The sequence below is a fragment of the Mesoplodon densirostris genome, chromosome 1, assembly GCF_025265405.1.
Source record: "Mesoplodon densirostris isolate mMesDen1 chromosome 1, mMesDen1 primary haplotype, whole genome shotgun sequence".
Classification (NCBI taxonomy): Eukaryota; Metazoa; Chordata; class Mammalia; order Artiodactyla; family Ziphiidae; genus Mesoplodon; species Mesoplodon densirostris.
In genome coordinates this window covers 210,550,168-210,577,693 of record NC_082661.1, presented here as the reverse complement: position 1 = coordinate 210,577,693, position 27,526 = coordinate 210,550,168, and the positions used below count along the sequence as shown (strand labels likewise).

Genomic DNA, 27,526 nt, shown 5'->3' with positions numbered 1-27,526 from the left:
TTAAATAGAAACTTTGCAAACTGAAACACACACAATAAAGAAAGATTGGCTGAAAAAAAAAATGAATGGGGCTTCAGTGACCCGCAGGGTATTGTAAAGTCATCTAATATTTGTGGAATAGAAGTCCCAGAGGTAGAAGAGAACTTTTGGCAGGAAAAAAAATATGTTAAAAGAAATAATAGTAAAAGAAACCCCAAATTTAATAAAAAATAAAAAACACAGAGAACATTGTCCATCACCAAATAACTAGTGTCTCTGAGGACATCTATTCATCTCCTCAGCAAGAACTGAACATTTTAAAACTTAATTTTGAAAATCTCAACTTATTCTGACCATGATGGAGGAATGAGCCACAAACAGGATAAACAGGAAGAAAACCACACCTAGGCATATTGTAGTACAATTGCTTTAAACCAAATTAAAAATAAAAAATTCAAAACATTCCGAAGAAAAAGACGTATTACATACAGGAAAGTAACAATAGAATAACCACTGCATTCTCATCAGAAGCAATAAAAGCCAGAAAACAATGGAATGGCAGTTTTTAAATGCTAAATAAGGAATAACCTATGAATTTAGAATTTAAAGCAAGCAAAATTTTTCATGAAAACTTAACTTCAGTGAAGATATTTTCAGATAACCAAAGTGATGACCTGCACTACAACAAATGTTAAATAAACTTATTCAGGTTAAAGGGAAATTATACCAGATAGAAACTCAAATCTACATGAATGAATAAAGAACACTAAACATTTTTCTACTTCCTTAACTTCTTTAAAAAGAAACGAATTATTTGAAACATGAGTGATAATTTGTTGTGGAGTTTGTAATGTGTAGAAGTAAGATACATGACAAATAGCACAAAAAAGGGGAGAGGGAATTGGAAGTATATTTATATATGGTTTTTAAATTACATATGAAGTGTTATTCTATCAATTCCAGGTGTACTGTAATAGGTTAATAGTGAGATCATATGCCAAAAGAGGAGATTAAAATGTAATACTAAGAAATGCTCAATTACAAAAAAGACAGGAGGGCTTCCTTGGTGGCACAATGGTTAAGAATCCATGTGCCAATGCAGGGGACATGGGTTCAAGCCCTGGTCTGGGAAGATCCCACATGCTGCGGAGCAACTAAGCCTGTGCGCCACAGCTACTGAGTCTGTGCTCTAGAGCCCATGAGCCACAACTACTGAACCTGCATGCCACAACTACTGAAGCCCACACGCCTAGACCCCGTGCTCCACAACAGAGAAGCCACTGGTATAAGAAGCCCGTGCACCACAACGAAGAGTAGCCCCCACTTGCCGCAACTAGAGAAAGCCCACGTGCAGCAACAAAGACCCAACACAGCCAAAAATAAATAAATAAATTTAAAAAATTTTTAAAAAGACAGATGGGGCAATAGAAAACAAATAGTAACATGGTAGACTTAAATCTAAGCATATCAATTATTATATTAAATGTAGAAATACTAGACAACCAGTTAAAAAGCAGAGAAGCAATATCCAAATATATACTGTTCTTAAGAGATTTTCTTCAAATATAAAGACATAGGTTAAAAATAAAAGGATGGAAAACAAGATATACCATGAAACACTAAGCATAAGAAAGCTGGAATGTCTGTATTAATATCAAAAAATTATACCATTTATAGTAGCATCAAAAATAATAAAATACTTGGGAATAAATTTAACCAAAGAGGTGAAAGACCTATACACTGAAAGCTATAGGACACTGATGAAAGTAAGTAAAGAAGGCTCGAATAAATGGAAAGATATTCTGTGCCCATAGATTGAAAGAATTAATGTTAAAATGTCAATACTACCTATAGAAAACTATAGTTTTCTGCATACAGGTCTTTTGTCTCCTTAAGTAGGTTTATTCCTAGGTATTTTATTCTTTTGGTTGCAGTGGTAAATGGGAGTGTTTCCTTAATTTCTTTTTCAGATTTTTCATCATTAGTGTATAGGAATGCAAGAGATTTCTGTGCATTAATTTTGTATCCTGCTACTTTACCAAATTCATTGATTAGTTCTAGTAGTTTTCTGGTAGCATCTTTAGGATTCTCTATATATAGTATCATGTCATCTGCAAACAGTGACAGCTTTACTTCTTCTTTTCCTATTTGGATTCCTTTTATTTCTTTTTCTTCTCTGATTGCTGTGGCTAAAACTTCCAAAACTATGTTGAATAATAGTGGTGAGAGTGGGCAACCTTGTCTTGTCCCTTATCTTAGCAGAAATAATTTCAGTTTTTCACCATTTAGAACAATGTTGACTGGGGGTTTGTCATATATGGCCTTTAGTATGTTGAGGTAAGTTCCCTCTATGCCTACTTTCTAGAGGTTTTTTATTATAAATGGGTGTTGAAATTTGTTGAAAGCTTTTTCTGCATCTATTGAGATGATAATATGATTTTTATCCTTCAGTTTGTTAATATGGTTTACCACATTGATTAAGCAGTGTCACAAATATTGATGCATTGGATGATAAAACAAAATGCAATTCATGAATTTCCCAGTTAATCTATCCTTTCCTAGACATCACTTCATTTGGCTATAAGTGTAAAGTAATCTTTATATATATAAAGTAGAAGTACAAAATGGAAATGTGAGAGAGAAGTTCATGTTCTCATCTTTCTGAGACCCTTGTCTACCCCAGATATACATTTTCTCTTTAACCTTTTACAAATTAATCTTTCTCTCCACCTCATCAAAATGTATCAGTCAAGGTTACAGGAAAACAGCATGGGTCTATATTTAGATGAGAGATTTAAAGAGGTACTTGCAGTAAGCTAGTATAACTACTATTGAGACAGTGGTTTTGTTGGATTACAGAGGTAGTCCTTGAAGTGTCTTCCAAACATAAATCGGCTTCAAAACATGTTTTTCCCCCAACTAGTATATCTTAACTCCCTTAAACACAGGAGCATTTCAGGTGCAGTGTGAAACCTTTCGAGTTGTTTTATATTAATTTATGCTTGTGAAAACATTATTTTCAAGTATTTATAGGTAAATGTTCTCCTGAGCTTTCCCCCTTAAGGAAGTTAAACTGAAAAGGTCAAATTGCAGTCAGGCTATTTAATTCAGAGTTGTAACTTGATCAACTCTCATTTTTTTTTTTTTTTTTTTGGCGGTTCGCGGGCCTCTCACCATTGTGGCCTCTCCCGTTGCGGAGCACAGGCTCCGGATGCGCAGGCTCAGCGGCCATGGCTCATGGGCCCAGCTGCTCCGCGGCATGTGGGATCTTCCCGGACCGGGGCACGAACCCGTGTCCCCTGCATCGGCAGGTGGACTCTCAAACACTGCGCCACCAGGGAAGCCCTCAACTCTCATTTTAAATTTTTATTTATTTATTTATTTTATTTTTGGCTGTGTTGGGTCTTCATTTCTGTGCGAGGGCTTTCTCTAGTTGCGGCGAGCGGGGGCCTCTCTTCATCACGGTGTGCAGGCCCCTCACTGTCGCGGTCTCTCCTGTTGCAGAGCACAAGCTCCAGACGCGCAGGCTCAGTAGTTGTGGCTCACGGGCCAACTCTCATTTTAAAGTGTATGTTTCTCTAGTCGTTTCTCCCACCTCTTCGTTCTGTATCATCCTTTGCTATTATATTTATCTGTCAATATTGCAGATTTTTAACCAAAAACTTTAACAGACTGATGAAAATATAAACAGGTTTAGAAATTTGAGAGTGTGCCTAAGATATTGTTCACATCATATTTATATGTAAACATGTATTATATATACATATGTGTGTGTGTATATACACACACACCCACACACATATGTATATAGAAAGTTTCAGCCTTAACAAAATACTTCAGGCTGCCATAGTCTCCATTTCCTTTTACCTGGAAATGGAAGAGGGATGACTTTCCTATAACTGATAGTGTCCACATCATCCTTGCTTCCTTACCTTTTGGTTTTGGCCAATGAGAAGCAGCAGACCAGGAGATTAGCTGGTGAGCGGAGAGAGAGGTCAGTGTACTAATCTGCCCACTGCCTCCTTGTCCTGCTGTGGTTTGGACAGCAGTTGCCAAAGCCTATCAGTCAGCCTGTGTCAGACAGCCTCTCTTCCAGAGTGCAACCTCTTCCCAGGCTTGAAAACACTATTTCATCCTCTTGAGCCTTCAGGTCTATGGGTGGTAACAACTTCTCATTGTTGCAAACACCTAACTGCCTCACCATCCCTTGCTGTATTTTACCCCTGTCCATACATCTGTAAACTATCCTTTCATTAGGTTCTCTTTAGTTGCATCTTTTTAAGGGTGCCATCTCTTTCCTCCTTGAGCATAGACTGACGTGTTCCCATGTGACCCCAGGAAATAGACTCTCAGTGTAGATTCTGGATTGGTTGTCATGAGCCCCTGACAATCCTCTTAATAAGAGGAAATGTGCCATGGGTAAGCTATAGCATACAAAGGCATTATGTTAACTCAAATTATCACCAACCATAGCATGGGGTAGAGTACAAACAGAGAACAAGGCTTAGACACATTGTTATAACTTCAATGATAATGACAAATCTATAGGGTTGATATAACTATTTCTGACTGCCTTGGGAAGTTTTTTAAAAAAGATAATCTTTTTTTTTTTTTTTTTTTTTTTCAGTACGTGGGCCTCTCACTGTTGTGGCCTCTCCCGTTGCGGAGCACAGGCTCCGGACGGGCAGGCTCAGCGGCCATGGCTCATGGGCCCAGCCGCTCCGCGGCATGTGGGATCTTCCCGGACTGGGGCACGAACCCGTGTCCCCTGCATCAGCAGGCGGATTCTCAACCACTGCGCCACCAGGGAAGCCCTAAACTTAAATTTTTAAAAAATTAACTAATTTATTTTCTTTGGTTCCTCTGGGTCTTAGTTGTGGCAGGTGGGCTCCTTAGTTGTGGCATGAGAACTCTTAGTTGAGGCATGCATGTGACATTTAGTTCCCTGACCAGGGAGCGAACCCGGGCCCCTTCCATTGGGAACATGATGTCTTAACCACTGTGCCACCAGGGAAGTCCCTAAACTTAAAGTCTTAAACATCCAAATCAATGTTTAGGGAGAGAACCTAAAATTCTCTATAATGCCCTTAAATAAAATCTTTGTCTCACGTAGCCATAAGAAAGACATAGCTAAGGATCTTAACCAAGACCTGATTGTACAGATTGCCGAGTTTGAAAAACCAATTAAATAGTAATCATATCAAGGTACACTAAGGTAAAGGCCTTGGTTGGGGAAAAATGGAATTCTGAAACAGTATGAGAGCATTTGGGCAGGAACAGACCATGTTGAGAATGCTAAAACCACCAAATCTCTCGGAATCCTCCTTGCCAACTAAAGCAGCCCTTCAAAAAACAATAATTGCTGGAGAGGGTGTGGAGAAAAGGGAAGCCTCCTACACTGTTGGTGGGAATGTAAATTGGTACAACCATTATGGAGAACAGTATGGAAGTTCCTTAAAAAACTAAAAACAGAGCTACCATATGATCCAGCAATCCCATTCCTGGGCATATATCTGGAGAGAACCATAATTTGAAAATATACATGCACCCCAATGTTCATTTCAGCACTATTTACAATAGCCAGGATATGGAAGCAACCTAAGTGTCCATTGACAGAGGAATGGATAAAGAAGATGTACAGGAGATTGGTTCAGGATGGCGGAGTAGAAGGACGTGCGCTCAGTCCCTCTTGCGAGAACACCAGAATCACAACCAACTGCTGAACAATCATCGGCAGGAAGACACTGGAACTCACCAGAAAAGATACCCCACATCCAAAGACAAAGGAGAAGCCACAGTGAGATGGTAGGAGGGGCACAATCACAGTAAAATCAAATCCCATAACTGCTGGATGGGTGACTCACAGACTGGCGAACACTCATACCACAGAAGTCCACCCACTGGAGTGAAGGTTCTGAGCCCCACATCAGGCTTCCCAACCTATACATCCCAATTACTTCAGTAGTATTGGTAATGTTTCTTAAATAAACTAAAGTAAAAACAGAGGTTCAGATAAGTGACTAGTTCAACAGAGCAAAATTGGACTCATATCTAGAACTCAATTTGGTCCTGCACACTGTCTGTATTTATGCAAGGAAAAAAGTAGAATATTTGGACTGAAGCCTGACTTCATTATATTTTCAATATTTAAAGGGACCTTATTAGTATCTCCGCTGAGTGTTAAATACCGTTACAATTCAGGTAAGGTTTGTGACGTTGGGCGTAGGGAAAATTGTCAGAAGTAGAACAAATCCTCCTGGAAAGAAAATTGTCTCTTAGGTTCTTTTTAAGGTTATAAGATTCACTATGTGCTTCAGCCAGGAGAAAGAAGCCAGTTTAGAGCTGGTTCTAAGAAAATTAAGTTTCAAAATTTAAGGCAATTTACTGAGTTGTTAATCTGAGAATATAAAATCTAAATTAAAATCTTTCCTGACCTATATTCTAATCTGCCCCCAAAATCCTACTGGACCTTCCAAGCCCGTTCAAAATGTCCTACATCATCAAGTCCATCTATCACACTCATCATCGAGCTCTAATGCTAGAGCTGCCCGCATTTCTGTCCAGGGTTAACCCATCCACCTGTGCTCTGAATTCCAGACTCTTCTGGCCTCTCGGGGACCACAGCAGCGAGCAACACTGCCACCTGCTGGGAGTTAGAGAAGTTACAGAGTGGGACTACCCAAATATTCTTGAGCTTCAGGATTTGAAGCTTTCTTAAAGAATCTTGTTCTTAAAGAAATGTAAATAAATCCCAATTGTATTTAATGATAATTCTTATCTTTTAGGTCATAATGCTATTACATTATGACTCTTAGACTTGAACTCTGGAAAGGCTGCTGTTTAGGAATTGCTCTTCTCAGGATAATTTACATTTTTACTCTAGTTGGTGCCATTAAATTACCAATATTAAATCAAGCATTATAGCCTAGTTGAACGTGTATTTCAATAGAGGGAGGTTAAAAAGACACATATAACTCTCCATTCAGACTGGGTGGAAGAATACGTGTAGTTAAATTAGAAGGTGTCTTACCCTAGGGAAAAAATTTTCATGGCTGTTCTTGGAAATGGATGAATTTAAAGTGGATAATCAATCTAAGGTTGATAAGTAACAAATGATATTTGCATAAAGTTGTTCATTGCTTCATTTCAAATAGTAAAAAGAAAAAAGAGGAAAGATATGATAACTTGAAACTGTAAAACATAAAAAAATATGTTAAGTGAGAAAATTAAAAATCACTATAACTGCAACTATGGAAAAGATATGCATGCTTACAGAGTGGTGGCCAGGAGGTCAAACTATACATCCCTTGATGGATACTCATCATGTTTAAATCGTGTTAGGGTGAACTTCTAGAGGATGGTAAACTTTTACATCATCTCTATGGTTCCCCTGCTCTATATCAGATTCTGAAACACATGAACCTAGTTTTGGCCAAGGTCCAAAGCATCCTGTCTCACTCTCTTGTGTAGGACCTTCTTTTGGCTTCTGACCTCAAGTGGACCATATTTCAAGATGCCATAATCCCTCCGACTTACTGTGTCCCCCTTACTCCTCTTAGTATTTGAGAAGTCAGGAAGGTACGGTCCACTTCCAGAAAAAAAGATTAACATTACCCCTTCAAGCACACATACAATTTCTGAAGGACAGTGAAAACAGTTCTCTACTTTGCCTTTCAAGACATTTATCAACCGTTATGGAATACAATTCCCATGGGTGTAAGGGGGTCCCTTCTCTCTGGTCTCCCTTCTCTGCCTTCCTCTTTCTCCTCTCCTTTTACCCCCTCATAATTTTAGACCTTTTTCATCCCCTGGAGTCATTTGACTCCTTCAAATTTCCCCCTTAGTGAAGCTGGAACAGAGACAAGTAGGGAGAGTAATTCATATCCTTTAAGTCCTGAATAAGGCAGGATAAAGGACAGTGTACTTTGAGGTCCATCCTCAGAGTGGAAACATCTAAAGGACAAAAAAAAACCTTTCTCTTAGTAATATTGTCACCATTTTAAAGCATAGCAGAGTTTGTCCTTTCTCTACCTATGTAAGCTCCCTATTTATTGCCATAGCTTGTATTGACAGTGGGAGTGGGGGAATAGGATGGGAGTAGGGAAGCACCCACTCCAGGAAGGAGACGAGACAGCTTTGAAGTTCTGTGTGGGGTGGAGTGTGGATGTAGTCCCAGCGACAACGTCCCAGACAGACTTCCTGTGCCCTCCCTTCTGCTAGTTCCCTTCTTCCCCATGGGGGACTTCCAGACAATCTGCTAGATGTACAATTCATAAAGAATGACCTGTGTCATGTGAAAGGATGGTAATAGTCTCTTTCATATCAGTTACACAATAAGGTCTCTAACCAAACACTATGTTTATATTCAGTTGCTTAAAATAATAGTCATGATCTGTGCCAAAAAAGGGAAAACGAGGCTGTTTTGTGTGTCTGACCGTGAGACCTACAGTCTGTAGATGTTTCTCCTGCTATAATCTCTTCCATCTGTCGTACTATGGTGCAAGGACAGAGGGAAGCCATTCACGAGCTTAAGTAAGATTTATTTTGATGACAATTCAGATGCTGATAGAAAGCCAACTAGAGTAAACCTCAGAGATCCTATACTCTGAATGGCCTTGGGGTGGGCAGTTTACCAAAAAGCAAAAAGAGCCTTACATTTTTTCTGATGACTGATTATGTCTTAACTAGTCGCTGTCCGGGAGCTGATGAGAGCTAAATGCTCCAGTCACTCAAATGTTGGGTCCATTTATGTGCTGGTAGAGGAAGCAGACAAGCCTGTGTAATTGACATAAGCATTCAACTCATCATATTAAATAGGGTCGGAATTTGGTTAGTGTTTTCCTTCCAAAATGAGACCTATGCCTGGAACCAAAGAATGGCCAAAAGTTTGCAGAATTAACCACTATATTATATCAGAGTTCTCAATGCTGGCTACGCTTTGGAATTGCTGAAGACTAAAAAAATACCAGTGCTGAAGCCTAATCCCAGACCAATTAAATAGGATTCTCTGGGATGGAGCCTGGGTAAAGACGTTAAAAAAAAAAAAAAAAAAAACTCCTCAGCTGATGTGCACCAGGGCTGAGAACCAGTGCTATTAGACAGTGTACAATGGAATAGAAGCAAGTTTACAGCCTTACCTCATTTTCATTATATTAATTAATAATAGCCAGATTTGCAAATTGCACTTGAGTAATCAATGTCTCAACTTGAAATTCTGACCAATAATTTCAGTCCTAGATGTAGAAATTTACCAAATGGTACCTAGCAGTTTCGTGAAATGATAAAATTTCTATTTATTCCCAAAGAATAGTTTATATACTGGGATATTCTCTTCATTACCCATATTTGCAAAAGCTAAATATTCCATTCACTTTAACAGTAAATTCACAGTCTAAAAGTTAATCTAATCTAACTAATACTAAAACCTACTCAGGATGCATAACGATTTTCTGAGAGCACAGTTGGAGAACGTTTTCTTCAATGATTAAGTAAAGGAAAGTGAGACTTCCCTGGTGGCGCAGTGGTTAAGAATCTGCCTGCCAATACAGGGGACACTGGTTCGAGCCCTAGTCCGGGAAGATCTCACATTCCATGGAGCAACTAAGCCCGTGTGCCACAACTACTGAGCCTGCGCTCTAGACCCCGTGAGCCACAACTACTGAGTCCGCACACAGCACAACTACTGAAGCCCTCGCGCCTAGAGCCTGTACGCCACAACAAGAGAAGCGACCACAGTGAGAAGTCCGTGCACTGCAACGAAGAGTAACCCCTGCTTGCTGCAACTAGAGAAAGCCCGTGCGCAGCAAGGAAGATACAATGCAGCCAATAAATAAATAAATAAATAAATAAATAAAGCTATTAAATCTGGTCAAAAGTATGGATCTTTTAAAAAATAAAATAAAGGAAAGCTAACTCAGTGTTTCTGCTGAGAGCTGTAAATTATATAGCCTCTGAATATATACATATATTAATGAGGATGTAGATTAAGCTGCTGTAATGTGGAAATCCCAACATACAGAGGATTAAACAATATTGAAGTTTATTTCTCTCTCATGAAACAACGAGGAGGAGGGTACCTTTTGGTACAAGGGAACTCTTTCTAAAGTTGCCAATTTCTAGCCAATGGAAAGAGGCCAAGCACATCACTTCTGCTCACATGCTGTTGGCCAGAACTTAGCCACATGTGCATGCCTAGCTGCAAGGAAGTTTGGGAAATGGAGGCTCCATCTCGGCAGCCATGTGCTCAACTGAAAACCAAAGATTTTTATTACTAATACAAAGAAGAGGAAAATGGACATTGGGGATAAATCTCAATTTCTACAACATCTACATACAGTCCAGAATCTAAATATACTTGGAATGCAAAGGAACTATATGGTTTAAAATTTTACTTTGAAAAAATTTATTTTCATTATATGTTCTGTATCAACATTTAAGCAGTTTAAACTTTGTATTCTTTTGATCAAAAAGATATTTTATGATATACTATTTTCCTTTATACAAGCTTTAGCTATGATATGCAAGTGATGCATAGCAAGTGATGCATGTAATATGAATCATGCTAATACTCTCAGCACTGACTTGGGCTTTTACAGAATACAATAGTTCCACAGAACAGCGTTCATACAGATCTTATATGATTGTCAGTGTTATTTCTTTTATTTAATTGAATAGATTCTGGCAGCTTAGTCATGGACTCCTTTGAGAATCTGATGAAAATCGTGGATCCTCTACTCAAATATATCAAAGATTTAGCAAATAATTTTAGGGGCGTTAGAAGCACCTTCCTCCACGAAGCCCAGTTTCAGAGTGTCTTGATTCTGTCTTCCACAGAAGCCTGGGAAAGTATAGATAAAATCACTCATCCCTCTCTCTGGGACCCACCAATGGAATTCCTGGAGCTCTGGCCCAAGGTGGACACCTAGCACAGGACCTGGAGCATAGTGATGCTCCATGATGTTAGTTCCCTTGTATTTCAAAGCTCCTTTGCTCCCTGTAAGAACTCCTTGGTGTGCTGGCATAGGTGAAAGTAAACAAATAAAATTATTGTTAATTAAAAAAAAAAGAATTCCTTGGTGGTCCATGCATTCCCCTTGGTATTCGTGTTACTTCTCCCATCTTCACCGACATGAATCCCAACCACAGCCTTGGCAGTTGACTTGGTCATTCTCGTGACATTAATGCCACTCCTCCTTTAGGCGTGGACATGGACCTTCTTCCCATCAGTAGGATGTTTTTCAATCTTTTTGCTCACGCAGCATCTGAAGCACCTTCTTACATATATTACCTCCTTATACGTTTGGATGAGAGACAAAATTCACCTTGTGATATTGAAACTGAAAATGCAAGATACTTTCTCTCTAGGGCCCCTTGTAACTATTGCATGGGCACTTAGTATAGGCTCTGACAGGTTTGTGCATCTGCCACAAACTTCGAATTGAAAGCTAGTGATATCACACAGCAGGGTCCGTGGAGAATGGTCTCTGGCAGCAGTAACAGCTGGGGTCAGCAGTACCAGTGTTATTGTAATAGTACCAGTGTTACCGGCAACGTCCAGAGTCATTACCAGTGGAATCAGCAGTACAAGCCACAGTGTCTAAGGCTTTGTAGTAGAATCAGTGGCTTCCAGGCTGAATGAGTTCTCCTGCATATTAAGCCATGTTTCCTAAAGACTTCAGTATAAGCTTCCTTTTCTGGACACCAATATTCCTAGCTTCTCCAGCATCACTATGATATTTCCTCGTACAAAATCTTCAGTAGTAATCTTCACTGTGACATAGATCTACATGGGAAATTTTGTGGGAAATAAGAATGAATTTCTCCACTGAAAGGGGCAGGTCTAGGAAAATAAGCCATTAGAAAATGACTGAGAGGCTCTTGGGTTCTTTACATGCTGAGAACAAGCAGAGAATATAGCATTTCCTTTACTTATATTTCAAGCAGATAAGGCCATAATCGTAGACTCATGAATCTTATTCCACTGTTTGAAACTTTCAGTGGTTCATCATCAAACTGAAATGGAAGCAGGCTCTGTCATTTTTTGGATTTTAAACTAGAATAATTAACTTAGCTTTTCTGTGCTTCATTCGCTCTTCTTTATTTTTATATATATATTTTTTAAGGGGTAGAGAGTTTGTAATATCCATGAAAGATGTTTGTGATATGTATGATATATAATACATGAAAACCTGGTGCCAGGAAGGCACTCCATAAAAATGAAGTTTATTCTCCTTAATTTGGCATTCAGAGGCCTTCACTTTAGATCACGATCTGCCTTTCCAGTCTCTTCTCTTATCACTTCCCTTCCCTCTTCCTCTCTTCCGAATGTTTTGGTGACACCAGATTTTAAAAATCATACCTTGATGTGCCATAAACAATTCCATATATCTTCTCCTCTGTTCCCTCTGCTTGGAATGTGCTTCTCCCCTGTTTTCTTTTTCATTCCCCAAGGTCCACCTATGTTGTCCAGTACTTCCTCCACTTAGCTGTTAAGTTAGCCAGTGTTCCGAGGTTACATGACCTAAGTTCATGAGTCTGATTTCATTAGGCTTTTTGGTTGCAAGGAACAAAGACGTCAGAAAGGTGGGTGTATTGTAAGGATACAGGTGGCACTTAAGAGGAAAGAATGTCACAGGGATCCAAGAAGGCCTGATAGGCAAGAGGAGAGTCAGGATCCAAGCATGAGAGCAAGAGGATTACGATTTCCCCCCCAGCATCAGGAGTTCAATAATTTTCAGTTTTGTGCTCCAGCATTAATGGACTTAGGCTTTCTGCTTATTCCTGCTCCTCTGTATTTTCCTGTCTGTTTTTGTTCAGACCACTTTCTGACATCTCTCTCCCTAAATATCCAAATTTACAGAGAGGGAAAATCAGATTAGACCCCAAGCCACCATCATTGTTGTTCAGGCAGAGCCTTTGTGACATGCCTCCTCTGATGCTGCTGGCCAACTACCCTTGGGTTGGGTGCTCATCACACACCATCACCTGTGATGAGGCGGGGCATTGGAGTGGCTAGAACCTGGTCACCTATGTCTCAAGCAACCATGGGCAGTTCTCCTCAGAAGACGCTGTGGGTTGGTAGGAATCTGTAGGTTAATAAAGCCAGGTAAGTAATCCAGAGAGTCAGAGAACACAAATGTAGGTGTGCAGATGGGCTACTTCAGAATCTCCTGGGCTCCTTTTTAAAATACAGAACTTGGGGTTTCACTCCAGATCTACTGAATTAAAATCTGAAGGGAGAGGCTTAGAGAACTATATATATTTTATCTCCGCAAGAGACCATAGCTTTGAGTTATGAGGGAACAGAGCTGTGTGAAGGATGGGAAGGGTCAGACTGAAGGTTAGGAAGTTTTCTTGATTCTCTGAATGAATTAGTAGGGGAATTTTGATGTGCTCTAGTGGCAGTGTGTGTGAAAACACATTTGAAAAGTGGAAGTGCTGAGGTGAGGTAGTTTCCTTCAAACAAATACACTGTGAGGAATATGTGTCTCTGTAGTTGCCAGAGTTTACACTTATGACTGTCAGAGAGACCAGCAAGAACTAATGTTAAACCCAAACACCATGAACTTTTGGCATGGCCTTATACAAAAGCTGAGAGTTTGCTTCCTTTTTTTAACCTTATCTATAACAGGTATATTTAGTGAAATATCATAAGCAACATGCAAAGTAACTTTATCAAAATGCTGCCTGAAGTATAAGTAAAATTAAATTTTCAGGAAATAAGTTAAGGAAATCTTTTGTTTTAATGGGAGAAAGCTAATAGACTATTTTGCAATGCTTTTAAGGAAGAGTTGTTTCATATAAATATATCCTAAAAATTGACATCACTATAAAAAATAAGCACATACTTCTTCAGGATATTATTATCTTTATTACAAAACAAATATTTTATGTTGAGGTAACATTTCAAAGGATATTTGGCAAAAATCAATTGAATTCTATACACACAATTTTGCTACGTGCGACACAGGCAAAGGACTCTGAGAACAGTTTTTCTAACATTGCACATAGACTGATCTTAGAAAAAAGTAAGCTGAAAGTTGTTATTTAAAGAGGAATTTTCTTTTTCTACTCTCCCCAAACCATTCCTCCATATCATCACCAGTGGTCAGGGAGGTGATGCCCACTGGAGTTCCACAAAAAACATTGAAAAAGATAAATTAATTGAAAAACAAAGTTTTATTTATCCAAAACACCTCACTGTGCCATAATTTGAAAGTGCTTTCACAAACTAAATATTTATTCATGCAGGATTTTCTATTGCTTATACCAAGAATAAATAAAATTGTCTTATCTTAAATGGAGAACTCCTATGCAATGCTCCAAGTCCAGTGTCTTTTCTGCTGTGAAGCCTTCTCCGATTCTCTAAGGCAAAGTTGGTCCCCGCTCTGTGCTCCCGTATGTTCTGTTCATACCTGTGTTATAGGACCCAACACACTGGATAATAGTAATCCTTGCTTCTGTCATGTGTATCCCTCTTTAGCTTTATTTATCCCTCCATAAGCTCCTCAGGAGCAAGAAACAAGTCTTAAGCTTCTTTATATCCCCAGCACCTAGCACAGTGCCTGGTACCTAACAGAATCTCAGTAACTGTGTGTTAGGTTAATGAGTTAGGATCTATTTCAGCTGTGAAGCTATAATGCACATCTTTCCTTGCTTCAGGTCTCATTGAGGATATTCTAGTGAAATTCCCCATGATTGAAACCTCTATGGTTTGGTGACATCCTAGAAAGAAGTATAATGTCCAGTATTTCCTTTCATAAAGGAATGGTCTCTGGTTATTCTTCTGATACAAACATCAATAAATTACAGTTATAATGATTTCCCTAGTCTCCAACCCCCAAGACACGTGTATGTGAGAGGCATTCAGGAACGCCCATGCTAATAGCCGTCTTGGCAGTCATTGTCATCCTGGTCCCCGAAGGGTTTGTTGTGATAAGTATCGACTGTTAATCTTCTGCTTTCTATCTCAGTGTTTTTGGACTGGATATCTTCCTCGCTGCTTGATGTGCTGTCAGTTGAGTTGCTCTCTTCTTTTGATTTGCTGCTGTCCTGAGAATCGCTGTCCTGCTCTTCCTCAGATGGGCTGTCCTGGCTTTCCTGGCTCTGGCTCTCTGTTGAGGTGCTGGGAGACCAGGGGCCCTCCTGGCTGGAACTGTTCTCCTCTTCAGTGGACTCCGGGCTTTCCTCTGAGGATCTGAGGCTCTCACTGGATTCACTGTCAGTTTGCCCCTCTCTGGATCTGCTCTCTGAATTGGAGGGTTTATCCCAGCTGTCCTCTTCACTGGAGTCACTAGCTTCCTGATCTTTTGAGTGACTGGTAACGTTATCGGGGTTGTCACCCCTGGGCTCACCCACTACCTCTTCCTGAGATTCACTGCTGTTTTCTTGAGAAGGCAGGTCAACCTCTTGACTGGACTCACTGCTGGGGTCTTGGGCGTTCTGACTGTCTTCTGGGGACTGATTCTCCTCGCTCTCTTGTTGAGATTCACTCTTGCTGTGTTCCCTGGATTGGCTGAGGCCATCTTCTTTGGAGCCGGGGTATTCCGTGGAGTCACTCTTGCTTTCTTCCATTGTGTTGCTATCATCAAGCTCACTTCTGCCATCTTCCTGAGAGATGCGAGACATTCTGAAAAATTTCCTACTGGGATACCCCACTGATGGGCTTTCACCAGAATCCTGAGTGCTTGCTTGCTCATTGATCCCTTTCGAATCTTTGGACTTGATGCTGGCACTGCTTATTCTGGAATTGCTTCTCTCACTCCTGAAGGTGTCGGGGTCATCACTCTGCATTCCTTCATCGTCAAACTCAGAGCCGTCCCCGTGGCTACTAACTCCCTCACCGTCGCCTCCCACCCAGTGCTCTTCACTCTTGCTGTCTGGAGTGGAGTCACCTCCCTCAGGCCTGCTGTGCCCCTCGTCCTCACTGGCAAAGTCCCTGCTCTCACTGGTGGTATCTTGAGCACCGTCTTCCCCCTGTGGGACACTATCCTCTGTGGAGTGTGTGGTGTCAGTGGAGTCCTCATCACTTCCGGGTCTGGAGTCCCCTCCTCGCCTCTCTTCAGGTCCTGGGCCACTGTCATCATCAGCCAAGGTGTCATCTCCACTCTCGTCTTCATCATCATCTTTATCATCTCCTCCTTTTCCTCCACTCCTAGAAAGGCCACCAGCTGGTCTATGAATGTATTGCTGACCATCAAGGCCCAGGCCTTCCTCTGATTCAGTGCTGTCACTGGGGTCTTCATTTACCTGGAGTTTGGGGTTAACAGACATGGTTAGTGCCCCAGGAGCTGCTCTCAAGGGTGTTATTTAATGCCCATCTAGGCTCTTTTTGCTTTCGTCTTCCTATGTCCCTCATCAAAGCCATTGAGCCAATTTTATGGCTCAATAATGTTTCAACCAGGGGTTAAAAAGGAAGGAAGAACAGTTGAAAGTCAAGTCATTCCATTTTACATAGGCACAGTTCATTTAATGCTGCAAAAATTTTCTCAAAAAGTTTTATAGAAATCACATTTATGGAACTCAATATTTAAGTGTGAGTCCTTAAAGGATACTTTCAGAGAATTTTGTATAAATTAAAGAATTGGTTTATAATACTCACTCATCAAGTTGTTTGGTTTAAAACACAGTTTTTTAAAATATCAGGTGATTTTTAAAATGACTCAAATTTTTTTTTTTCTAATCAACTCTGGGGGAAAAATTGTATTAGGGCAGGCGGATGAAACCTTTAGCTAAAATGAAAGCATAATATTGTAGTAAGGTATAAATCTCACCAAAACCATGTTTATACCTCATTTGCACAGGCAGAGAGTTGCCTGTAGAAGACTTAGCTGAAGGACTGTAACTAGTGTGACCACCAAGGCAGCTTAGTTCTAAGTGTGAACTCAGAGAGGTGATCCCCAGAAGTAAAACAACTGGATGCTCTACTCAGGTAAGGAAGGAGAGTGAATCTTCATTCATTATGCTGTGGAAAAATCTGCTTTCTCTACCATATCCTATGACAGAACATTCTTGCCAACTTTTTTTTTTTTTCCCCACATGTCCCTACTCATCAATGTCTGAGTTTCCAGTCAGGACTACAGGGTGATGACACCTCTTCCCATAGCTAGGGTTTACCCTGATCCATTGGAACTGAGCATCTATTTAGTTTTCCTAACCTCGATAGGCACATACTGCACCCCTCCCAAGGTGCTATCGTCCTCTGAGAGCCCAGAGAACACGGAGGCAATAAATCACAATGTCCCCAGAAAAGAGCATTTCCCCAATTCTACGCTTATAAATCTGTAAAATGTTCCTCTGACAATCTTTAGTAAATAGTGGTAAAAAGCCTAAATTCATTTTCCAACTCTGAGTGAGTATAGAATGCAACATGGGTCAAAGTTTCAGGGAGAAACCTGGTTCCTAGAATGTCTGGAGCCCCTCGGGGTTGAGATTGGTCAAAATGATAGGACAGCTAAGAAAGCAATGACACTGTCTTAGAAAAATGAAAAGAAGAAGGAGGAGGAGAAGAAGAGTGGGGAAGGGAGAGGGAAGATGGGGACAGGAAAGAGGATAAGAAGAAGGAAGCTGCCAAGTTTTCTATTAAAGGAATATAAGCTAAGTCAGCTTTTCTCTCTCCCAGGGCCACAGATGAGACTATTTTAAAGATGTCATGACTAAAGCAGCTGTCTCCTTAAAGGTTCCTCAGGGCTCTCCTATTCTCTCCTCCAACAGGATTCCGGGCCCAGAGGTGGTCTCCAGGCCCAGAAGGCATCTCAAATTAACCAGAACTCTTTGCCTGATCTGAACTGCTCCAATTGTGAAACCAACATTGAGATTTATGAGTGAGCTATTCCTTGTCTTACAAAGTCTATGACCGTGTGTGTGTGTGTGTGTGTGTGTGTGTGTGTGTGTGTGTTCTCTTTAACTAGAGGGACATTTAGGGCCACAGTGTCTATCATCTGGCCCCAGTGATAAATATGGAATGAAGAGCATGTCTACCTCCGAATTCTCCCACTCATTTTTCCCTTCCTATTTTATGGGACAATTTAGCCAGCATAACCAAAGGTTAGAAAATATTATATTTAGAATGGTCACTAGGTAATTTAATATAACATCATTTCCTTTGATTCCTAAGTAGCCTGGAAAGTTAAGAAAGGTTTGTTTAATTACCTGTTCCTTTGAGCTAACTTTACTTTCTTCTGATGACTCACTTCTCTCCTAAAAAGAAAAAAAAATGTTTATTTTTCATGTTCATAATTCCTGAATAAAGGAAAAAATAGGACACACATCAATCATTTGTGGTTTGGATTTACTACTTTCCAAATGGCCTGAGATGATGATAAGAGTGTGAAAGTGATTTCATGAGATGTTTATGGTAAAAAATCAATGAGATAGTTACCAAAGGTGGTGTTGGTGCCTGAGCCAAATGACCCTGTAAAAAAGGAAGGAAGACAAGTTACTCTTTCACAGATGGATCATATCATTGAAAACATTTAGGATAATTTTAGGTTTTTTTAGTATATTGATATATATTTTGTATTCACATGAATATTAATGCTATTTTATAATGAAATGGCTAAACAATTAATGTCAGATGACCAGTGGCCTGAAAAGACCTTGTGATATAAAAAACCTAGAAGATTTTTGTATTTCCAATACTTAGACAAAAATACAATTTCTTTGAAGAAAAATATACAACCTAGAGGAAATGTAAGAGAGAAAAAACAGCACTGGAACTCACAAACCCAGATTTAAGTCTCAGTTAGCTCCTTGGCTTAGGTTTTGGCCTTGAAAACTGTCTTGATGCTAGCACTGAAATTCATGTGTTCCAGGAAACATCTAGTCTCAGGTAAACTGCGATGGTTGGTCACTCTATGTAAATTTACACAATTCACTTCACCTATATGATGTCAGTTTCTTATTCATAAATTAAGAATATTAGCAACCACTGTGCTTATTGCACATGGTTGCTGTGAGGATGAAATTGGCTAATGCCTATGGAAGCATCTTGAAAAGTATTCAATATGATATAAGCTGAAGAAGTAATCCATTTTGAGAACATCTACTTTATAAAATTCAATAGCAGACAAAACTGAATTGAAAAAGCCATTAAACCTTTCTTGAGAGACATAAGATCACCAAAAGAACAAATGCTAAATCTGAAACTTGGTCATAGTTCTGATTTATTTCACTTTCTTTAATCTGATGAGATCTCTAAGAATGCCTGTACCACCTCTGGTGCCCTCTCCCCATCTACTCTCCCCCTCGCCTTGAACATGATGAAATACCAAATCCCATGTGGCTCAAAGCCACTGAGCAATGGGTATGAAGCCCCAAGGCGCAGAGTAGAGCAGAGAGTAGCTGCTGTCAGCATGTCTTCAAAAATCCTCTCAGCAATGCTGGGCTGGGATAGCTCCTAGAGGAAGGACCTATCATCACTTAAAGTCTTTGCCCTGTGACACTGCAGCAGGCACCATGGCAGACTCTACCCCATTCACTTAGCATCTGGAATTAGGAATGGCAGGGAGCAAGACATTGGTGTTTTTCTCATGCCAAGGCTAGACTTGCGAACACAGTGTGTTTGGGGTACTCAGGCTGAATGAAAGAAGGGATCCACAGCAGCTGCTTTTAAATAAACCAGCCTAAGGATATTCCTGATGAAAGTTCATGTAAGAAATCCTGCAATATCTATTCCAGCCTCAAGCAGGGGCAGGACCCCATCTCAGGCCTCTGACATTATCTGGCCATCACTAATATCATCGGGCCCTAGCTGTGTCATACGTAAAAGCCAGCAGGAAACAAGGTAATGAAAAAACATTCTGATTTCGGTTGAGATTTTAACCCTTACTCCTAGCGTCAGCCCTTCATATCCATGGGTTCCACATCCATGGATTCAGCCAAACTCAGATCAAAAATATTTTTAAGAAAAGGAAGAAAGAAGAAAGAAGCTCCAGAAGTTTCCAAAAGGCAAAACTTGTATTTGCTGCACTCCAGCAAATATTTACATGGCATTTACTTTGTATTAGGTATTATAAGTACTCTAGAGATGATTTAAAGTACACATGAGGATGTATGCAGGTTACATGCAAATTCTACATAATTTTATATAAGGGACTTGAGCATCCATGGATCTTGGTATCTGAGGGGGTCCTGGAACTAATGCCCTATGGATACAGAGTGAAGATTGTAGTTCCAATCTTGAAAAGCTACTGACTACCTAGACTTGGCCCCTTCCCAAGAGGGCTGTAACACCCCAGTAAAGAATATGAATTCTGGAGTCAGGGCGACCTGGGTTCAAAGTCCAGCTCTAACAGTAATTAACCACATAACCTAGACAGACTAGGTTATTACTCTCTGTGTCTCAACACAGAAAATACAACACTTAATTCACTAGGGGTACTGTGAAGATTGAGAAAGTTAATACATGCAAAACACACAGAACCATGTCTGGCAGTGGTTGTTGAGCTATTGAGAGTTAATAAAGATTGAGTTATTCAGAACCAACGCTCAATAAACATTAGCTATCATCCCGAAGACTCTAGCATTCTCTCCTTCTTCTTTCTCTTCTCACCTTCCGGGATTTGATCTCCTAACCTCCTGCCTACCAGACATCTGATAAAACAGACTTCTAGTCCTAATCCTTCAAGGACAATCTTGGTTCACTGTCATCCATCCCCTTGCACTACTATCCAGACCAATCACAAAAATAAAGCTAAAGGAGAAAATGCTTCCTCACCAAATTATACTATTAAGTTGGAGTTGAAGCATTATATGAACTACATTTTCTTATAAGAACTAGAAATTATAGCCCTTATCCCTATATCTTAGGTTATTAATGTGTTCATTAAGTCATTAGTAGTTTCAACATTTGCAATGAAGCCATCTTGGTTATACTAATAACATATTAAAATAAAAATATTTCAGGGCCTCCCTGGTGGCGCAGTGGTTGGGAGTACGCCTGCCGATGCAGGGGATACGGGTTCGTGCCCTGGTCTGGGAGGATCCCATATGCCGCGGAGCGGCTGGGCCCGTGAGCCATGGCCGCTGGGCCTGCGCATCCGGAGCCTGTGCTCCGCAACGGGAGAGGCCACAACAGTGAGAGGCCCACATACCGCAAAAAGAAAAAAAAAAAAAAAAATTTCAAAAAAATCTTTTCTACTCACCTTCCATTCTTCAGAACTCTTAGATTCAGTATTTTGATACCTGGCTACCTGGAAAATTCAGCACAAGTGGTCAGCCCACAGAAACTTCCAAAGCAGCAGCTACTAACACTTCATATACTTAGGAGCAGTAGTCGTCAAATTTTTAGCATGCATCAAAATCACCTGGAGGCCTTGTTAAAACACAGATTGCTGTGCCCTATCCCTGGAGAGTCTGGTTTAGTAGGTCTGATGGAGGACCTAAGAACTTATATTTCTAACAAGGTCTTAGTTGGTGCTGATGCTACAGGTCGGGGGAATGACGCTTTGAGAACCACTGCTTATGAGGAAGAAACATGGGCAGCCTAACTATATGAACAGCAACTGAACAGAACAAGGAATGATTCGGGTGATATTTTAAAGAAAAGAGCTTCCTAAGAAGCTACATTTTCATCTGACTGGAACATACACAGCCACTTTGGCTTATAGCCAATGCAATTTGTGCAGTTTTAGTATAAACAGTTTTTTCTTTTTCATGCATCCCTACCCTGATACTTACTGGGAGAGCACAGGACAATCCCCACAAGAACATAAGCAGGATGCTGGTCTTCATTGCTGGGTATGTCACCTCTACCTGTGATGAGAGACAGAAGATGCTTTTCTCCACCCTCAAGAAATATAGAAGCTTCAACTTTTTAGCACCTTGTTTCTATTAAAAAAAATAAACTCATCCAAATGTCCATCAACTGAAGAATGGATAGACAAAATGCACTCTATCCATACAGTGGAGTATTATTCAGTCATAAAAAGGAATGGAGTGCTGATACATGCTACAAAGTAGAAGAACCTTGCAAACATTATACTGAATGAAAGAAGCCAGACACAAAAGACCACATATTGTATGATTCCATTCATATGAAAAATCCACAATAGGCAAATCTATAGAGTCAGAAAGTAAGTGTTTGCCTCGGGCTGGAGGAGATGAGCTGTTGGGGTGACAACTAAGGGGTGAATTTTGAACATAATGAAAATGTTCTAAAGCTGACTTTGGTGAAGGTGGAATAACTCTTGTGAATAGATGAAAAACCATTGAACGGTATACTTCAAATGGGTGAGGTATACGATGTGTGAATTATATCTCAATAACCAATAACCAACCCAGAACCCAATAAAATAAAATAAAAATCCTCACTCCGAAGAGATAAATTGAAAACTTTTCAATGAGGAGCTCTGTAAACATTTCTTCACTAACACATAAGCTATGACGAATGGAGGAAAAGTTAAGAAAAAGCAATAGAGAAATTTCTGACCGTTCACTTTTTTTCTTTTTAACATCTTTATTGGAGTATAATTGCTTTACAATGGTGTGTTAGTTTCTGCTGTATAACAAAGTGAATCAGCTATACATACACATATATCCCCATATCTCCTCCTTCTTGCGTCTCCCTCCCACCCTCCCTATCCCACCCCTCTAGGTGGTCACAAAGCACCGAGCTGATCTCCCTGTGCTATGCGGCTGCTTCCCACTAGCTATCTAATGTGGCAGAACGGACTGGCAGATATCTTCTGACCAAAAAACTACATTTATTGATACCATTGATACCATTGATAGGTGATGGGCATTTGTCTTCACACACACACACACACACACACACACACACACACACACACACACAAGGCTCCTCATTCACGTTTATAACCACATAATAATGTCTAGACAAAATAGCTTGGTTTTGCATTTTTTTCTTCATCTTCAAGAGATGCATTATGGCAGGCTTCATATTACAGCTCCAGAAAGCATTTAATGTCCTCTGTGCTACTTTTAGTCATACATTATACATGATTATGCTAAATTTTTAAAGTGTCATTCACAATACTGAAGGATTCAGGGAAGATTAGAGGTTTGGGATACACTTGTGAATCACACTGAGAGAAACCTGCCAAATCAAACTGTATTTTCCTGGAGGGTGGCTTCATTTCACACTTCAAGAACTGGTGGTTTGGAAAACAATTTGTTCTATATCTAAAAATAGACATCCTAGATGCTAATGTAAAAAGTTATTGAAATGATTTAAAAGGAAAATAATTTGCCCTGCACTCATGAGCCCAGGGGCTGTCCTAACAGACTTGTCAGATGGACATCCGTATACTCTGTGGAAAATCCTGCTGGCTGATTTCAGACTTCCCTTTTGCTGATTTGTGTCTTTAAATGTTAAATATATACTATGCCAGTGACAAAAGATCTAAGCCAGAGATCCCCAACCTTGGTTGTATATCAGTATCACCTGGGGAGATTTAAAGCAATACCAGTGCACAAACCCACCACGGGGTAATAAATCAGTTCATGGGGGGTGGGAATAAGCATGGGTTTGTTTTCAAGGTGCTCCAAATGATTTTAACCTCTGATCTAAGAAATAATAGTGCCTTGCTCAATAATGTCTGAATACACTGAGTAATGTCTGAAACATTGGGCTCAAGAAGTCACCTAATCTGGGCTTCCCTGGTGGCGCAGTGGTTGAGAGTCCGCCTGCCGATGCAGAGGACACAGGTTCGTGCCCCGGTCCGGGAGGATCCCACATGCCACGGAGCGACTGGGCCCGTGAGCCATGGCCGCTGATCCTGCGCATCCGGAGCCTGTGCTCCGCAACGAGAGAGGCCACAACAGGGAGAGGCCTGCGTACCACAAAAAAAAAAAAAAAAAAAAAGAGAAGAAGTCACCTAATCTTATTTTTTTTATTTATTCAAGAAAACAGTAGAAATCCTAAGATAAGGAGACTGAGAAGGTTCCTCATTTCTACCTTCATAAAGCTCAAACGGTCCAACAGAGCCTCTCCTCCTGTATTTTGAGTGTTATTCCTCATCAACATAGCTATTCTTTGTGTTATTTTCTTTATTCTAATTAGCATACTTCATATCAGTCCTTGTGTGTTATATTATTTTTACTTCTTTTTCAAATCTTTCCCCTAATACCAACAGAGAAAACATATGAAAATGTTCAGCTGCCCCTAAAACAAGCCTAATTAAACAGATATTACTTCTGAAGGAAACCAGAATATCTCATCCTAAAATATGCCTCTTTGACATAAAAATTATTTTGAGCTAAGGCACTCAAGAGACTGCAGATGGAAGAAGGGTGCTCTGATCTTCCTTCTTTTTCCCGGAAGCAGGAGATAAATCTCCCACGTGAAATGTGCCCTCCCTTTCCCAGGAGGAGGGAAGACATTCTCATCACCAGAGATGGAGTCAAGGCTGAGGGAAATCCATGCAAACAAATCTTGTTAAAGTAACCTGATCTTCCTGGTTACTGCTCCACAGTCTACTGCCCCTGTGTCTTGTCAATCCTTCACAAATGTATTGTTTCTTTGCCTAAAAGGTGTAAAAGCTTCCACTCCGTTCACTTCTTCACGTCCTCATTCTCTTGTGAAGGTGCCCATGTACATGTAAAAATTTTAATAAAACTTGTATGCTTTTCTCCTGTTCATCTGTCTTATGCCAGTTTAATTCTTAGGCTCAGCCAGAGACCCCAAGAGGACAGAGGAAAATTTTTCCTCCCCTACACTTCCCTTTAGTTCCCATAATCAAAACATTTTCTTTTAAGTTCTCAGGTTCATTTCTTAAGGAAAGGAAAGCTTCTCCCAAATACGACACTCTCAGAATAACTGTGTACCAATGGTTTTGGCCTCATAGGTCAAATAATCATGGGTAGCTCACCATTTTCATTTTCAAAGTGAAATTTGAATAGAATGATAATCTCATGGCGCTCTACAAACCAGCAAATGTTCCAAGAAGTCAACGAATACTGAGTTCTCCTCTTGTATTTTCTTTTGCTTCTCTCTTATCTAAATAACAAAAAAATGCTCTACACCAATGAATGTTGTGTGTTTTATGAAGGAAGTGTGTGCTTCCAGTGTTCAGTTTCTCAGGGGTGTAATATTATGAAACATAAGGAAGATGCAGTAACTCGCTCATACTTCTAGAAATAACATTTAACACCCTGACTCAAAGTCATAATTTTCCAAATGGAAGTCTGGCAAACTAAAATAAAATACAGCCTGAGGTCCCGAGAGAGCTGATGTTGCCAACCATAGAATATAGTCTGCCATCAAGCATTACAGAAAGTCAGAGCTCAAACACTATACCTATTAGGTTTTCAATTAGTATTTTTGATAAGAATAATTATACTTGTGTTCCAAATGAGAGCTCCAAACTTCCATAAGCTTTTCACCTACCACCCCAAAAAGAGTAGAAGCAGATATGCAGTAGCCCTATTCTGAGTAATAAATGAGGAAAATAGCTACAAGCCTAAAAGATGAGTCCAGAACCCTAAGTTCTTCTTCAGTGATTGGTAAATGTCATTTCTACATTGCACGTGCTGTCATTCTACAAAGAGAACATATAACAAAAGGAAATCAACAATCTCAATTTGAGTTCCACCTGTATGGAAGGCAGTGTGTGTATCAGAGCTTTTCAACCTTTATGAGTTGTTCTCCCAGAATTGAAAAGATCCAAAGTGTTTAGGATCTGGAGAAGTGGACTGCAGTCCCTTCTCTCTCTGGCCACCCTCAAGCGTAGCCAGAACTTCTTTGTGCTCTGAAGTAAGAGACCTTGTTCCAGAACTTCCTCAGAGTCAATATTCACTTTTAAAGTATATATTTTCTTTTATGTAAACTAAATAAAAGAGGTAGGCTAAAGGAAGGAAATGAAAAACTTGAGAAATCATAAGCTCAATGTATCATGCTTAGTTTGCTTATTATATTTATTTATTTATTTTGCGGTACGCGGGCCTCTCACTGTTGTGGCCTCTCCCGTTGCGGAGCCCAGGCTCTGGACACGCAGGCTCAGCGGCCATGGCTCACGGGCCCAGCCGCTCCGTGGCATGTGGGATCTTCCCGGACCGGGGCATGAACCCGTGTCCCCTGCATCGGCAGGCGGACTCTCAACCACTGCGCCACCAGGGAAGCCCGGTTTGCTTATTTTTGACTTCTTGTTGTCATCCTTAATAATACTAATGAATAATATATCTATTTATTAGCAGTCAATAAATAGCTGTTGAGAACATCCTATGTGCCAGGCACTGTTCTAGGTGCTTGTGATAATGATAATATGCTTGTCTTAACAAAAGCAAAATTACCCAGAACCCAACTAACCAGAATCTCCATTAGCTAGAATTTGTTTCTTTATTACTCTTCGAAAATGAAGTGGAATTTGGCCAGGACATGAATTCTATCACGAATTCAGAAAAATAAATAAATATATCAATAAAAATTTCCAAACATTCCAATTGTAATTGTCTTGAGGTCAGTTATAATCAATCCCATGTTATACGCTTTCAACCACAGTAAAATAACTCCTAGGTGTCCCCAAATTAAATATAGATGTGGGAGGACACACAGCATCTGAGACGCATTGGTCCACATCACCATTTGGGGGATTTCTAGCGGACTAACACCCGTTAGATAATTACTTGTTTGTTTAAATATTTTAACCAACCAGATCAAAGTAGCATAGTCTACTTGGCCCTCAGTTAAACAGAAAGTATGGTCACCAGAAGTTATAGCTCTTGAAGAAGAGGAGTGCCTGAAGTGTTGTTATTACACGTGGGATCGTCTAGATGTCATGCAGAAAGCATTGCCTGACCACAGCTCCCACTCTGCTGTGGAAGACAGACACTTCTGATACAGATGAAGAAGTGCAATAAATGCAGCAAATAAAAATACACATGGGCAGGAGTATATATACTCCTAAGTCTTCTACACTAGGAAAGGTTTTTTAAAGGACAGTTATATTCAACATTTACTGACCTCTGACTGTATGCTAACATGAATACCCAGCCAGACAATAGAAAAGCAGTATAATTATCACAGCCATGGTTTGTTTCAGTAGTCTTAGCATCTTCTTTCAGCTACTCAGTTCATAAGGAATATTATTGGATGAATAGCATTATCTGATTTTCAACTTAAGAGACCATATTTAGGAAGTTCTGCCAGTCTAGTTTACATCCTTTTATAACATCTTGTAGGCCATGAGCATACCTATATCCATAAAATCTAAATGTAAAAGCTGTATTTGTTTTGATAATTAAAGCAAAACTTCAGAATGACCTTCCATCTGCCTCCTAATTAGTAAAATTTCCCTTTCAGAATACCATGCAGAGATCTAATTAAAGTATTGCTGAGAAGAACACCTGTCTCTATTGACTTAACCTGTCATTTTAATGTATTATTTACTGTGGCATAAACAACTGGAACAAAATGGAATCGTTTTTACCCAAGGCACAGCTCTCCCCATCTTTCTCTGCATGACATAACGCTGCTCAACATGTACACATACTTAATATTTTCCAAACAACACAGCAGAAGTCATTTAAAAAAATTAAACAACGAGAATGTCTTACCTTCTTCAGTTTCACAAAGACTTTGCCCCAAATG

General features: G+C 39.9%; 2 protein-coding genes across 3 annotated transcripts in view; one reads left to right on the top strand and one right to left on the bottom strand.

Moving 5' to 3' along the window:
* The window catches only part of PPM1K (protein phosphatase, Mg2+/Mn2+ dependent 1K), a 449,751-nt gene extending 428,848 nt beyond the window's left edge, over positions 1 to 20,903 (top strand). The window contains exon 8 of the transcript XR_009533973.1: positions 20,884 to 20,903. The gene's annotated coding sequence lies outside the window, so the exon portion shown is untranslated. The remainder of the gene's footprint in view (positions 1 to 20,883) is intronic.
* DMP1 (dentin matrix acidic phosphoprotein 1) lies at positions 14,860 to 21,711 on the bottom strand. 2 transcript variants are annotated; one of them, XM_060114964.1, is made up of 5 exons: positions 21,654 to 21,711; positions 21,123 to 21,166; positions 18,359 to 18,391; positions 18,130 to 18,177; positions 14,860 to 16,227 (listed from the first exon to the last, which is right to left on the bottom strand). In XM_060114964.1, exons 1-5 carry the CDS (start codon positions 21,709 to 21,711, stop codon positions 14,860 to 14,862), a joined length of 1,551 nt encoding a protein of 516 aa, XP_059970947.1. The 2 variants fall into 2 exon arrangements, with proteins under 2 accessions (XP_059970947.1, XP_059970956.1); XM_060114973.1 differs by lacking the exon at positions 18,130 to 18,177.
* Between the last annotated feature and the right edge of the window lie 5,815 nt (positions 21,712 to 27,526).